The sequence below is a fragment of the Trichosurus vulpecula genome, chromosome 7, assembly GCF_011100635.1.
Source record: "Trichosurus vulpecula isolate mTriVul1 chromosome 7, mTriVul1.pri, whole genome shotgun sequence".
NCBI classification, from domain to species: Eukaryota; Metazoa; Chordata; class Mammalia; order Diprotodontia; family Phalangeridae; genus Trichosurus; species Trichosurus vulpecula.
In genome coordinates, this window is record NC_050579.1 from 12,782,616 (window position 1) to 12,798,582 (window position 15,967).

At 42.5% G+C, this 15,967-nt stretch overlaps 1 protein-coding gene across 1 annotated transcript in view; it reads right to left on the minus strand.

Annotated features, from left to right (window-relative positions):
- Positions 1 to 347: 347 nt before the first annotated feature.
- CAB39 (calcium binding protein 39) overlaps positions 348 to 15,967 on the minus strand; it is a 127,641-nt gene continuing 112,021 nt past the window's right edge. Inside the window, exons 5-9 of the mRNA XM_036767208.1 lie at positions 13,390 to 13,558; positions 10,652 to 10,711; positions 6,622 to 6,687; positions 4,437 to 4,580; positions 348 to 2,951 (exon numbers count right to left, since the gene is read on the minus strand). Coding sequence (XP_036623103.1) covers positions 2,763 to 2,951; positions 4,437 to 4,580; positions 6,622 to 6,687; positions 10,652 to 10,711; positions 13,390 to 13,558 — 628 coding nt within the window. The 3' untranslated portion in view covers positions 348 to 2,762. The remainder of the gene's footprint in view (positions 2,952 to 4,436; positions 4,581 to 6,621; positions 6,688 to 10,651; positions 10,712 to 13,389; positions 13,559 to 15,967) is intronic.

Consider the following 15,967-nt stretch of genomic DNA (forward strand, 5'->3'; position numbering starts at 1 on the left):
CACCTTTCCTGCTAGGTCACACTGGCCACCTCAGGTGAAAGCTCTGCACATATTTTGAAATGTCAACCATGATGCATTGTAGTCTTCCAAAAGGACATTATTAATAAGCATAAAAATGCCTATATCGGACACACAAGAGTGAGAAACAGATGACAATAGGTAGCAAAGAAGCATGCAGTGAAAATTAGCATTCTGTGTCTGTGAAACTCTGCTTTGAAATAGTTTGTCTCATTTCAGATGTGAACATTGGCTGTTTTTGTTACAGAAGATGGTATTTGCATATCACTTAATGAAAGTCAGTCACATTCATGAATCAGTATCTAAAAACACACTACAAAAACACACAATTTTGTTTCTTCAAAATTTTATTTCAATTTAAATTACAGGGCCAGCCAGATTTTCCAATATAAATGCATTTTCCTTGGGCAAAATGAAATGCTTTTATATGCAGTAGTTACAATTGTATACATCTCTACTTTTTTTTAAGGGTAAAAGTCCCATGAAATAACTGCTTTAGTCTATGCGAGCCTTCCTAACACTTGAGAAGAAACCACTTTCAGTACAAGTTTTCCATACTACAAACATGTCAAATGATCAGAACTCTAAAACACAACTTTTTCTCAACGTTCAATGTTTTCACATTCTGTTGTTTAAAAAAAAACAAAACCAAACAAACCCAAATAAAGAAAAAATACCACAGCAACTGCCGCCAGAACCTAATGGGATAGTCCCCAGCCCAGGCTCCATTTCACACACTCCCCGCTTCCCTTTTTGCTGCTCTATGGACAGAAAGCTTTAGTGCTAGGACACACTGCCAAAGTGGAAGCTTTGATGTTCTGAGAAGTATCTTGGCAAACAAACTCTGTTCCATTCAACTGTGATCAGGGTATCTGCACTAAAATCACAGATCATACAGTGCCAGGCAACACAAACAGTAATACTTACAATTCTTGTGGCCACTTGTGCCTTTCTAAAAAGAATGAAACTTTCCTTTTCCAGAAGTTAAGTCACTTCTCCTATTTCCAATAGGAAATGTGAATTATTTCGCACAGAGTAGTTTAAGATTGCTTTAAAAAGACCAATTATAATATTGAGCATCATTTCCATTAAAGAGAACCAAATGGACTCCCTTTTCTTAAGGGTCATGCTCTTATCTGGCTTCCTTTCATGAAGGCTTTAAAAATGAACAAAAATACAAATCAAGAGTCTCATTCTACCAGCAGAGAGTTAATTTAATTAGGAAGAGAGGCTCTGAAGGATGGATAATTCTACAAAGTCCTGAATCAGCTGCAGCCAGGTGGCATTTGAACTTTCAGAATCTGATCCAAAAGTTGTCAAGTTGTGATCCTGGCAACCCTGTTCCTGGCCACTTTGCTCAACTACATTCCAGTGGGAGTTGTTTCGTTGTGGTCACAGTAACAAAGTGATACAACATCAGTTCTCTGTAAATACTGGTAATCTGCAATATCTAGGGAGAGGAAATGAGGTGGGAGCCAGGGCGAGAGGGGGTGGGGGACCTTTCCTGCATGATGTCTATGACCAAGAACTTGTCACGGTCTACAAGAAGCCAGGGCTTCCATTCTTCAGTCCCCACCCCTCACCCAAAGAATCAGCAGGAATGGAGCATCATCTTTACCATTTATTTATAGATCTGGCCAATATTATATAGGAAGAATACAGTTTACTGGCTCCAGTTTCTAGTGAGCCTATTCTAATGGATGGCACCCAGTTAGAGAAGGGAATACAAAGAATTTGGTTGTTCTTCCCTTTAATGCTGCAGAAAGTACTCAGGAAAGTGTGAAATCAGCATTTCCACGGGATTGGAGAGATTCAATTACATAGGAGCATTCATTTTTGCAAAAACTCAATATTAGGTAATAGTTACAGACTAATACAATAACATTCTTCTGCTGTACAAATTAAATCATTTTCAAGAAATGAGTAGTCTAGTAGTTATATACAAAAGAAACCTGTAAGCACTGTTGAAATGAAATGTCACTGCTAGTTCTACTGTCTTAAAATACCTTCAAAAAAAGTAAAATGAACAAAAACCCTTGAACATCTCCAAGTTGACAAGTCTCAAGAAAATCAAATCAAATGTCAAAAAAAAATTTTTTTCTAGAAAGCACTGAAAAGCATATATACATTTTTCCTTATGAACTTTCTCAGGCTCCATTCACACTTTGGAAAAACTGCTAAGTTGCAATATCTATCAGCTTATTAGCATGACAACTATCCCCCAGAATGCACCTCTTTGATACATTTCCCCTCTGATTACAGATAAAGCACTGAACATTTTTGTTTTCTTTTTTTAAATCAAGGCATACAATTGGATACTAATGGGGCCAAGTGTGCACAGGTCATATTGTGCTCAGATCTCAAACAAATAAGTGCAAATGTATTGGACTGAATCAGAATGGCAAGCATGCAACCTGTCACTTAACCAAACTATAATCTCTATGTTGGCTTTTAGAAACCTCGCATTCCTAGGACCCCCCAAACAAGCAGTGTCTTTGAATTCTGAAATGACATAAAGATCAAGAAAAAGTCCACACGGTGCTCTAATGTGCAAGAAAGCAGCAGCTATGTTTTTCAACTTGGACTAAAAGAAAAAAAATGAAAAAAGGAAAATGAAAAACCGTTCACTGAACAGCAGATTAGCAGTAATGTTCCTCATGAATCGATACGAGTGCCTGATGCTGAATATCTAACAGCAAATGCTGACTTGGGGTTTAATATTTTAGATGTTTATTTATTGGAGATTAAGCTTCTTGCTGTGCTGGTCTCTTCAAATCCCTGATCTGTTTAACTAAATAGGTCTTCTCATCATTAAATTGTTCATCCTCGGTCCTGTCATTCTGAAACTTGCTGAGAAACTCAATCAGTTTCGTTTGGTTCTTGAGAAGGATGTCTAGGATTGGCTGTGTTTTGTTAGGGTTGGCTACAAACACCTGCAGGAAAGAAGAAGCAGAGATGTTAGCTTACTCTTGACTACGACAGGCCTGGGCTAGCTCAAACGCCGTGCTCTGAAACGCGATCATTTCAATCAGATTCCTGTTTTTTTCAGAGAATGTTTGGTGATAAGGGTCCACAACATGACGTTAATGGGAAGCCTAGCAGCTCTTTAAAAGCAATATGAGGAACTTCTCACTCCAGTGATTTTCTCTTTATTTTATTTCACCAAATTCAACCTGCTAAAGGATGAAATAAAATCAAGCCAATAGGAAACACACCCAGAAAACTAAAACCCATCCAAAAAATAAGCTGACATTAAGAGTACCCACATATAGATGCCCACCCCGAAATCCAAGTCAGATTAACTCCAAAAGGCAGTCCAGATTGCTGTGGTATGTGAGATATGGACCAGGGGAAAGAAATCTCTAAGATCTGTCCTAGCTCTTAATGTGTTTTTTTTAAGTTTCAGATAGAATCAAAAATTGCAACTAGGCTTACAAAAGCATTGACTAGAAAAGGCCCTGCTTTAATGACTATTTTTAAAAAGATTTGCAATTGGAATATCAAAGCAAACACTAGCTTGATTTAGCACCTGGAATTCAGTCATATAGAAATGGCTGCTCTTAAAACACCACTGAATCCTAGGGAGAGAATCTGTCCCTCTTGGGCTTTCTTCTCCATGAAGGGCAGAGGAGAAGTCACAGAATGTAGATAAGAGGTAGGGACGGGGCTAGCACTTAAGAATGGCCTGCAAGACTTCAGGAAGAAGGTGAGGAGGCAGCTGCTGTCAGCGTGGGAGGGGGCCATGAAGACTCGGGCTAAGGCACTGGCTGTTACTCAATAGGTAAGTGGGGTCCACGTGACTGGTATATACAGACTCTTGCCCTGTTTTCACAATGGAGATTCTTGGCCCAGGAGTATGAGTTCGGATTCTTAAAACCAGCAGCATTAAAAATAGGTATCACACATTTCGTGGTAACAAAGCGACTCCCAATAGCAAGGGGGTCTGTCGAGTTACTATTATAGAGGAGAAAAAGGTAAACTTTCTTCAGAGTGCAAACAATCACAGTCTCAGTCCTCCCGTCCTTCTGTTCTCTAGTATCAGAATTTTAATTGGGTCCACACCACATCTTGGTCTCACACACTGTACACAGGAGGAGAGGCTGCTGTGGGGCTGTGCCCAAGGCCCAGCTCTGACTGCTAGCAGCTGCCAATCCCCTTCCCTCTGATTCCCAGCTTAAAGTGAAGTTACTGAGAATGCTCGAGGCAGAGAGCCCTGGGCACAATGCCAAGAACCCAATGGTCCTACTGACTCATTTTACAGGTCCTCAGAGCAGCCCTCGAGAGCTGGCTGGCCCCTTGCCACCCCATTTTGCAGGTCAGGGAACTGAGGCCCACAAATGTAAACTGTTACTATTTTTATCAGAACCCAATGATCAGTCCTATTAACAGAAGCCCCAGGAAACAGTTTCGGCAGATACCTTAAAGACGTGAAAGGCTTCAAACTGTATGTTGCGGCTCTTGTCTCGCAGAAGGTTCATCATCAGTTTGAGGTTTTCAGGTTTACTGATGTATTTTGTCATAATTGTGAAGTTATGTCTGTCTAACAGGAGTTCCCCGAGAAGCTGAGAAGAGATGTTTAACAAGCGCTGTTAGGTTAGGGGCGAAGAGGCCGGAGCAGCAGGGAAAATCAGTTACAAGAACACTTCACTTAATTGGATTTGTTTGAAAACGAGGGGTGCCACCTAAATGCATTTCCTAGGAAACAGCTAGCCTTTCAAGAGCCCAAACGTGGGGGCTATTTTCATCACTTGGGATGGTGGAAACCTTTCCAAAGCTGATCTCATACTCTGCAGCCTTCTGCTCAGAGCACACCAAATGTCATTTCCTCTTTTCTCAATGACTCAGGATCATCACCACAAACATAATCTCAGTGCTTAACAAATGCCTGGTGAACGTTCAGACCCTAGAGATCCCAGAGGCATCCAGGGCCAGCCCCCTCCTCTCCAGAGGAGAGACTGCCTCTTCCATGACCCTGATGGCTGCTTAATTTCTGCTTGAATACCTCAAAAGGCGGCTCCTTCTCCTACTGGACATCTTGAATGGTGACAAAGCTTTTCCTGCCCTTGGCCTCCCTCCAGCCTCCCCGATTCCAGTTCTTGACTTTGACATTTCCACATGCCACCTTCAAATCGCTGAAAAAGGTTCAAGTCTGCTCCCCAGCTAGCCCTCCTCTGCCCTCCCCTCACAGACCCTCACTACCTGGGGGAGTAGTGACCCTGATGACTCAGAGCAGAACAGCCACTGGAGACTTCTTCAATAGGCCCACCACTAACACTGATGACAACCCCTTTGCCACTTCGAAGACAACCTTCAGGAACTGCTGATGCTGAAAAATGTGGCCGGTGGCCAACGTGAAGACTAGCTGGCCTTCTGGTGACAGATCTCAAGCCCTGGGGTGACCTCCTGAGTCCCACTGAGCAGGATGGGCCAGAGCCTGCTCTCGTGGTCCCCTCCAAGCCAGGCAGAGGCAGGAACCAGAATGGGATTCTGCGTTCTACACTACCTTCTTAAAAACATTTCCACATTAGTCATGTTGTGAAAGAAGACATAGAGCCAAAGGGGTAAAAAAAAAAAAAAAAGCCATGAAAAAAAATACAGAAAGCGAAAACTAGTCGACTTCCATGCGCACTCAGACTCCACCAGTTCTTTGTAGGCAGATGACACTTTTCATCACGAGTCCTTGGAATTATTTTAGATCCTTTTACACTACTACTAATGCCACCTGGCACTGCTCTGTACATACAGGTCACAATGAGTAGGGACCCCCCAACTTTTTTCCCAAATAAAATGCTAAAGCAGATCCTTCCCTTCTTCTTTCTTATACACATGCTTGATTTCTTTTAAACCTAATGCAGGACTTTATATTTCACCCAGAAACTTAATCTTGTCAGATAAAACTTGAGTTTTACTGTCTGTCTTTTGTATTTTCAGTGCCCAAGCACATAGTAGGTGCTTCATAAATGCTTGTTAACTGATTAAGGAGGCTCATGGCTCCACACCAATTCTACTTTGCTGTTTTTAAAGTTCAGGGCAAGGGTCTCAGGAGCACTGTATAAGTAGAGGGACTCTGTGATCTCAGCTTTGGCTGCTCAGAACTTTTCTATTTCCTATTTCTTCCTAGTTCTCCTTCTAGATTATGAAGGTTGCCACCAGGCAATCATTAAAGAAATGAGAGCCTGCCACAATTAAATTCAAGTGACTTTTGACATTTTCATTGGAATATAGGCCTCCTCTGTAGGGGTTCTGAAGGAGAACCTCAGCGTCTACTGATGCCTCCCCAAAAGCTTTTACGTGAGTTGCACTCACAAAGCCTCAAGTTTTCCACGGTAAGCAATGAGCAGTCTCCACTCAGGACCAGGCAGAAGCTTGTCCCCTCTTGAGGGCATCCTGGAGAACACAGCAGACACAGCAGGAGTCCCTGGAGCATGCCTCCTGCCCAGGTTTATGAGGCCTGAGGCTCCTGCCCTGCAAAAGGCCAGCTGCTTCTTGCTTGTCTTCATGAGCACAGTGAAAAGGCCTATGTCCTCAACCATCACATTCTACCCATGCCACTCTCCTCTCCCCACAATTCAACGGAGAAATAAAATAAGCCAATGACCATACCTTGAGCGACTGTCTTTTTGTCACATAATTTTCTGAATGAAGTAACTTTTCATATTCACTGAAGAACTAAGAAGAGAAGAAAACAAACACTGATGGGTTTCCCCCCAAATACTAGGCATGAACTAAGATTAATGCCACATAAAAATGAATAATGGCTACATATGCCCCTTTTCCAGCCCAGGTTTTGGCCTTCCAAGTCTCTCTTCCCCCAAGGGTTCCCAAACCCTCCTGGGGCTGGCCTCCACCTTCTGGCTTCCCTCATTAGAAATGCACTGCCTCCCCCCTGCCCCCCCCCCCCCCCCCCCCCCGTGGCTACTCTGAAATCCAATCTGGACACCAAGTCTTTCATCAGTCCTTTCGAAGGTTTCCTCCAGTCACCCTCATTCCTCTCCACTCTCAGGCCATGTCTTCATGAGACCTCCAGGTGATGACAATAACCACTCCCTGGCTAGCTTCAGCCCTCAGTTCACTCTCCCTTAATCTACTCAATGTCTAGTTTCCAAAAATAGAGATTTCATTATATTACTGCCCCTGTTTAAACCTCTATGATGATTCATTGTTACTTATAAATTCCAAACCTACTGTCTGGCCACCTTGTGCGTCCTAACCGAGACATCCACCCTCCAGGCAATGGGCAGGATACTGACACCACCACCCCTAAACCCCCGGCCACCTCCCCCTGTGAGATGGGTCTCCAGGGTCTCACCTCTAGCACCTTCCACCAGCCATGGGGTCTGATCTCTTCCCATCCACTCTGGACTCATTCCTCAATGGTTAGCACACCATCATCACCTTTTACTCTAATCATTACGGTGACACTGAACTCCCAGGTGCCCAAGAACAAGCCCCTTCTCTGATCCCTCTTCCCCATCGACCTCTTCCTGAGCCCCACAACATCCCACCCCAGATCTCCTTCCAGTGGACACCTGCCCTCATCTTAACTTTACCATTCTCACTCCCTAAGAACTGGCTTCCCCCTGACAACACCATTTCCCTGGCTGCCCTTTCCACCATCATGGACACCTTCTCTCCTACCCCACCAGCTCACTGGATGACCGACCTGCTTACCCGCTGCCATTCCAGATTCTCCCTACCATCACTCAGCAACAATTTCCTCTTTCGGAGCTCACGCTAACCAAATTCACCCCCCAATCCAGATCCTGGTACCAGGACGTTCTCTTTCCTTCCAGGTATGTGCCTGGATCAGTGTCCCTCCCTAAGCTTGGCCCTGTGCCAGGCACACAGAACACCCTTCATAAATGCTTTCTCTACCCATCTATCAACCCATGCCTGTTATCTGGAGGACTTCAACATATATACCAATGTCCCCCAATTTCCCAATTCCTCAATTTGTTCAATCCCCATAACTTCTCGCCTCTGGCTCAGCTGCAGATAGGATCAGTCATCTCCTTGATCTTGCTACCACTCACAAATGTGCCACTTCTATGTTCATGAACAATGGGATTCCTTTATCTGCTCATTGTCTTTGGCCATTTCATCTCTCCTGCCTTATGACTTCTGACCTTATTCTCCACCCTCCCCAGGCCATCATCTTGCCCTGGCCACATCTTCTCCCTCACCAATTCTAAGCCTGTGGTGAGACTTGCCAATGACTCCCAGATCTCTCCCAGTCCTCCATTAATCACCAACTGCCTACTTGACATTTGATCTCGATGTCCTAAAGAGAGCTCATTACCACCCCTCACAAACTCCTCTTCCAAACTTACCTATCTCTGTTGAAGGCACCACCATTCTTCTGGTCTCCCAGGTCCATAACCTCAAGGTTGTCCTCAATTCCTTACTCACCCTCACCCTGTAGATCTGATCAATTGCCAAATCTTGTCCTTTCTACCTGTACAACTTCTCTCATGTACAGCCCCTCCTTGCTGGGCACTCAGACCTCATCACCAGGACTATGACTGTTCCCTTCTAACTGACCTCCCTGCCCCAAAGCTCTCTCTGCTCCACTCCATCTTCCACAGAGTTAAAAATCATTTTCCTAAAGGGCAGGTCTGACCATGTCAGGCGCCTCATCGCCTCCACAATGACTCCACGGTCCTCAACAGCCTGGATCCTTTCTTACACTTCACTCTCCATCTCGATATATTGCTCCACCTGCCATCTCTCATACATAATACTCTATTTCCAGTCTCCATAACCTTGTACAGGGTGCTGTCCCCCATGCCTGGAATGCTGTCAATCCTCACTCCTGCCTCCTTCGTGTCCCTGGTTGCCTTCAAGACTTGGTGCCAGCACCCCTTTCCGGAGGCCTTTTCTGGTTCCTTCCCCTCCTAGGTGACTTCCCTACTATTTTTTATGGCTCTCCCAAGCACTTAGTGATGTATACATTGCCTCCTCCATTAGGCCATAAGCTCCTGGAGGGCAGGGACTCTTTTGGGTTTTGTTCTTTTTTTTTGTTTTTTGCCTTTCTTTGTATCCCCAGTCCTTAGTTCAGTATGTGGCACACAGCTCTTAATAAAAACAACGCTTGTTTCACTGGTTTATCAAGGGCCTAGATAACCTAACCCCGTGGTACCACGTCACCTTTATTTCCCAACGTTACCCACTAAAATCTAAAGAGTCCCTTGTCTCAATGTTCATCACACGAGATTTGTTCTCTCCTCCCTGTACACTTTTACTCCTTCTGTTTCCCACTTCTCCACTAACCCTCTCCAAACCCAACAAGCCTTAAACACCCATCACACAGCACTGGCCCAGACGCTGAATGAACTGGATCCTGATGCCAAGTCTTGATCAGCAACCTTCGGCTTCGGTTGGGAGCTCTAGATCTCACACTGAACGCTGACATTATTAATTTGTGGTTTAATACACAAACATTCAATACAAGGCAGTCTTCCTTAAGTAGATCCCAAAATGGGGAAAGCCCTCCCTCTGGTGGAAGCATTTGTCATTACACCAAAGCAACAAATTCTAATCTTTAGGATTGGGACAGAATCAAAGAGTAAGCATTGGAGCTGGAAGGGACCCCGGACAACACTAGTCCAACCCATTCATTTAACAAATGAAGAAACTGAGACCTAGGGAGTTCAAGTGACCCGCCTAAAGTCAAAGAGGCAGCCCCAGAGGCAGCATTTAAGCTGCCTCAAATACACTCTGCATTTTATAAATAAAGCAAAGTGATGACACCCTTTGGATGGCTGCTCTTCAAAGGACACAAAGGGTTTCTAGCACTGGTGTTTCAGACTACCTACACAGACAGCTTCTGGTGTATAAGGCATTGGTGAGGAGTGTGAGGGGACCCAGGCCTCACGAAACTGACATCCTACAGGGAGCTTACAACATGTACCCCACTAAATTCAACACCAGGAAAGAAAGCACTTGTAAGTGAAGGAATCAGGGAGGGCCCCAAAGAAGGCGGTGCCGGAAGGCTCATTCCAGGAATGAAGTGTGTGTACAGGGAAGAAATGGGAAACATCAGACAAGGTGCCTGTACTGGACAATTTAGCAGCAATAGGTAATCACCACCCGAGGGTTTTGAGAAGGGGAGAAACATGGCTAGACTAGGGCCTTACCGAAATCGTTCTGGCAGCCATGTAAAGCATGGCTTAGAGAAGATGAATGAGGAGACAATACTGTACTACAACAGTCCAGGCGAGGGCCCCTGGCGAACTCATACAGCATCCCTTGCACAAAGATATGCTGATTAACAACAAAAAGAAGGGGGCTTCCCCTAATTATCTCCCCCTTTCAAAAAGGGAGAGCGCTTCAGGTAAATCCATTTTATCTATGGTTTAATAGGGAGATGAAAATGATTTCTGGGCATGGTTTTTCCTCTGGTGTAGAAGTCAGGGGAGCGTCATACCCTGTGGGCCTCAGCTTCTTCATCTAAAAGAGAGGGTGTTACAGAGAGGAATAAAACAGTCCCAAATCTTAAGCACTTTTAAGGTTCCTTCCAATTCCAATTCTCTGATTCTATGCAGTATCGAATTTTAATATTTAATTCTTCCTTTCTAGTAGCTAGAAGAAATTAAGACTTATAATGCAGTTTTATAATCTTATATAGACTCACTCTATCATAATGCTGTTCCAAAAATTCGGCACTCAGCAACTTGTGTCTTGTAAGTAAATCCTAGAAAAGAAATGAGAATTACAGCTTTTCTCAGATATTTAAGGATTCTAAAGTTCTAGCACATTCTTCAACCAATGAAGAATTCTGATATGTTAAAAATGCCTCAGTTAAGGGGAAATTTAACTGAAAATGCAATGGTTTGACATGATCATCAGCAACATGAAATGGCCCATAATTTGAAAGAAGTTCCCCCCAAAAGACAACATGATGGTGATTCTTGACCCCACAAAGGTCCCACTGAAACATTAAAGCGAGCACGACCAAAAAAGGGGATATGGTTAGGTATGGGGTGGGGAAAAGGACAGAGGAAGAGCACATACAGTAAATGTAAGACTGGGAAGACTTAAAACAAGGTCAGGTATTGAGAGCTCAAGGCCACAAAAGCCCTCACTTTATCTCAAACAAACCATAAGCCACCAGTGGCTTTAGCTAATGGCACTAGCCACCAAACCAAACTACTAAAATGTACCTTAAAGTCCCCTGGAGCAAGTGAAGTGACTTTGTCTAAAGGGAATCTCTGGGAAGCATCTAACAGCTCAAAGGAGCTGAAAAGAAGAAAAGGAAGGAACTTCCAGGGAGAGAGACACATTATCAAAGAGAATGGAGGAATAGGGGAGACCCATGAAGAAGCCCCTAAAAGAGACAAGGAAAGGGCTCCAGCACAGGCCCAAGCTATAAACACAGGAAGCTTGGTCAGGCCGGGGTTTACTGGTACAGAAAGAAACAACCCGTGGTCTCAACGAGTTTGGAAAAATGTGTTATTTTTTCCATTTAATTCCAATTATATGTATCACAATGAAACTTACATTTCATTTCAGAAGTACAATCTCTTTTTTTAAAATCTCACTAACATCACATATCAAGAAAATGAGCTGGCAAGCTAACAGTGACAAGAGCCAGAAACGTGGGATGAAGGATTCCCTCGTCTGACCTGTGGCTTCAGACGCCTGCCTCACAGTCTCCTTCAGGGGAACCCAGGCTGCTCTTTGGGACCCAGTGGGGCTGTGACCTCAGGCATCCTGTTACATTTCATCTTGTGTAGAAGATAAGGGGAATTAGTTCCAATTAACAAATCTTTTCACCTGAAAATGGAGAGTTTGGCCTACTGCCCATTACCCAGGAACCCACAAGTGTCCCCTGAACTTCTAGGCATGGCCAGTGGCTTACACAGAAGCCTTTCTTATAAACTTTGTCTCTTTACCTCTCAGAGCCCTCTTTCAAGGTGCCTTTGCATGCGTCTATTTAAGAGATTTCACCATGAAACTTTTCCAAATCTACTTTCCTCTGTAGATTCAGGGGTTTTACTCAGTGTTAAAAGTTTTGGAAGTTGGAAGGGAGAAAGGAAATAAGCTGAGTCTTCAGGTCCTTTTTGGGGATGAGAGTGTTAAAGCAAGGTTCAAATTGTCTTCACATGTAATTGGGAAAAATAAAGTACTATTTACATTTTTTAAAAAAGCCAGGTTCCTTCTTCTCTGAACCAGATGCTTCAGTAGGAAGCTTTGCATTCCTTTGAAGCTACAGACTTTATCTAAAAACTACTTCTATCTGGTATGCCCATTTTCCCCAGCTCTTCAAAGACTAATAGCTTATACAAGAAACGTAATAGTCATTTTTAACTAGAGTAAAATAAAGCTAAACATTAACAGTAAAGATTTTTGTTCCCTATTGTAGCCAGAATGGACTTTGTTTTCTTTGAATGACTCAGTTTGCCTCGTTGAGCTTCCCTGGACGCTGGGGCTTGCTCTTCCGGGGCAGGACCAGAGCTTCCTGTGTGATGAGTCGTGGCGCTGGCTGAGGGGAGGTGTGTTAACGTGGTCTACGCTGGGGGAGGGGCCAAGTCAAGAACCAATCGGCCCTGGTCGTTCAGGTGGCGCTTGATGATGTCAAAAACTCTATAAGAGGGGAGAGGACAGCTTGAAGATCCTCCTTTCCTTTTCCGGTTGGAGCCAGAGACACCTACAGCCGAAGCTGAGCTGCCGGTAGCAGAGCTAACTAGAGGCTAGTGGGTAATCTTCTTACCGTAGAGGGGAAGCATGTATACGATTTTGCCTTATACCATCTCGCTTCTCTGTGGCCTCCTGGTTACCCTTATAAAGCGGACTTATTGGGCCTGGAAGCTTTTGATGAAAATATCAAAATGGGGACGCTGGTTTGTGGGCTTGTTATTGTGGAGTGTAAATACATGCTTTAGTTCTCCTGCCTTCTGCCTAGAGAATTCCTTATATCTTGCGGTTCTGGACCTTTTAGGCACATATGAGATTCTCTTTGAAATCATAAATTCTGCCTTCCTAATATACCTATACACTAATTTACATATGGGGAAAAAAAATACAAGCTCCAAAATTTCACCTATATATCTTGTGAGACTCAGATACATGAACTGAATTAATTTTTTTCAAATCTAACAATAAGGATTAAATAAAATAAATGAAAAAATGATGCAAATACTTAACTATCCAGCCAGCCCATCCCTCCAACTTGTCTCACTGGCTCAGACATCCCAACAGATATTGATAAGAAGGCATCTGGGTACAGGACAGCCCACAGGGAAACAAAGGCCATGGGCCTAGGCAATCACCTCAGGTGAATCCTTGCAAGATCCACGCGCACACGTGTGTGTGCGTGTGTGCATGTGCATGTGTGTGTGTGTGTGATCAGTTCCCTCATTTATACATTACCTTGAATGTGGCAAATGCATCTGAAGCTATGTCAAATGTCGACATTTCAACATATCTGAAGAAATCATAAAACTGCTCTGACCACAAAATGATTTTGGCAAGAGGTTCATGTCTGATGCACTCTCTTAGCATTATTCCACAATTAAGAGCAATTTCTGGAGATTCGTACCTGTAGAGAGAACATACATACAAATACTTTTTAAAACCCCCAACACTGCTGCAGTGTGGTCACATTCTGGACAGATCACCTTCTGAAATTGCTACTGACTTCACAAAAACAGAGAGGTCAGTCCAATGTTGTATCTTACCCACTGACCCCAGCCCTATCAATATTATTTCAGATGAGGAAACTGAGTCCTAGAGAGGCTCAATGACTTAGCTGAGGTCACAAAGGTAGGAACTAACCTAATGCAACTGATACCTTTATAAGTTAGAACACCTAACCAGGTAGTTTTTGCTGTTGTTAATTTCTTTTTTTTTTTATTAGATTTTTTTATTTTTAGTTTACAACACTCAGTTCTACATGTTAAGTTTCAAATTTTGTTCCCTTCCCTCTCCCCTCCCCTTAAGACGGCATGTAGTCTGATATACATTCTACGTAAACCTTTGCATTAAACTTATTTACACAACAGTAAAGTTGTAAAAAATAATTATGACCAATGGAATTAGTCATGAGAGAGAAGAAACAAAACCAAAAAAGACATCCAACAGTTTGCCTCAATCTGCATTCAGACTACACAGTTCTTTCTCTGGATATAGATAGCTTTTTCCATCATGAGTCCTTTGGAGCTGTCTTTGAGTCTTGTATTGCTGAGAAGAGCCAAGTCTTTTGAAGTTAAAGAGCCAAGTCTATCAAAGTTAATCATCACAGAATCAGTATGTCTGTGGTTGTGTACAATGTTTTCCTGGTTCTGCTCTGCTCACTCAGCATTACATTGTGTAGTTATTATGAAGTCCATATCTTCCCCATTTCTTACAGCACAGTAGTATTCCATTACATTCATATACCACAACTTGTTCAGTCATTCCCCAATTGATGTACATCGCCTTGATTTCCAATTCTTTGCCACCACAAAAAGAGCAGCTATAAATATTTTTGTACATACAGGTCCATTTTCCACTTGTGTGATCTCTTTGGGATATAGCCCTAGGAGTGATATTGCTGGGTCAAAGGGTATGTACATTTTTATAGCCCTTTGAGCTTAGTTCCAAATTGACGTCCAAAATGGCTGGATCTGTTCATAACTTCACCAACAATGTATTAATATTCCAATTTTCCCACATCCTCTCCAGCATTTATGATTTTCCTCTTTTGTCATGTTAGCCAATCTGACAGGAGAGATGTGGTACCTAAGAGTCGTTTTGATTTGCATTTCTCTAATCAATAGTGATTTAGAGCATTTTTTTCATATGCCTATAGATATCTTTAATTTATTCCTCTGAAAACTGCCTGTTCACATCCTTTGACCATTTCTCAATTGTGGAATGGCTTTTATTCCTATAAATTTGGTTCAGTTCCCTGTATATTTTAGCTAAGAGACCTTTATCAGAGACACTGATTGTAAAGATTTTCTCCCAATTTTCTGCTTCCCTCCTAAAATTTGTTGCATTGGCTTTGTTTATACAAAAACTTTTCAGTTTAACATAGTCAAAATTAGCCATTTTGCATTTTGTAAAGCTCTCCATCTCTTGTTAGGTCATGAACTCTTCCCTTTCCCATAGATCTAATAGGTAAACGATTCCATGCTCTCCCAAAATGTTTGTAGTATCAGCCTTTATTTCTAAATCAGGAACCCATTTTAACTTTGTTTTGGTATATGGTATAAGATATTGGTCTATGCCCAGTTTCTGCCATACCATTTTCCAATTTTCCCAGCAGTTTTTGTGGAATAGTGAATTCTTAGCCCAGAAGCTGGATTCTTTATCAAAGAATAGACTGCTATAGTTGTTGACTTCTGCGTCTTGTGTACCTAACCTATTCCACTGATTGACCACTCTGTTTCTTAGCCAGTACAAGGTAGTTTTGATGACTGCTGCTTTATAGTACAGTTTGATATCTGGTATGGCTAGGCCACCTTCCCTGGTGTTTCTTTTCATAAATTCCCCTGATATTCTGGACCTTTTGTTCTTTCAGATGAATTTTGTTATTATTTTATCCAGCTCTGTAAAATAATTTTTTAGTAGTTTGGTATGGCACTGAATAAGTATATTAATTTAGGTAAAATTGTCATTTTTATTGTATTAGCTCAGCCTAACCATAGCAACTAATGTTTTTCCTTTTATTTAGATCTGATTTTAATTGTGTGAGAAGCGTTTCTTAATTGTGTTCATATAGGCCCTAGGTTTGTCTTGGCAGGTAGACTCCCAAATATTTTAAAGTGTCTACAGTAACTTTGAATGGAATTTCTCTTTCTATCTCTTGCTGTTGGGCCTTGTTAGTAATGTATAGGAATGCTGAAGATTTATGTGGGTTTATTTTATATCCTGCAACTTTACTAAAGTTGTTTATTATTTCAAGTAGTTTTTTACTTGGTTCTCTAGGATTCTCTAAGTAAATCATCATATCATCTGCAAAGTG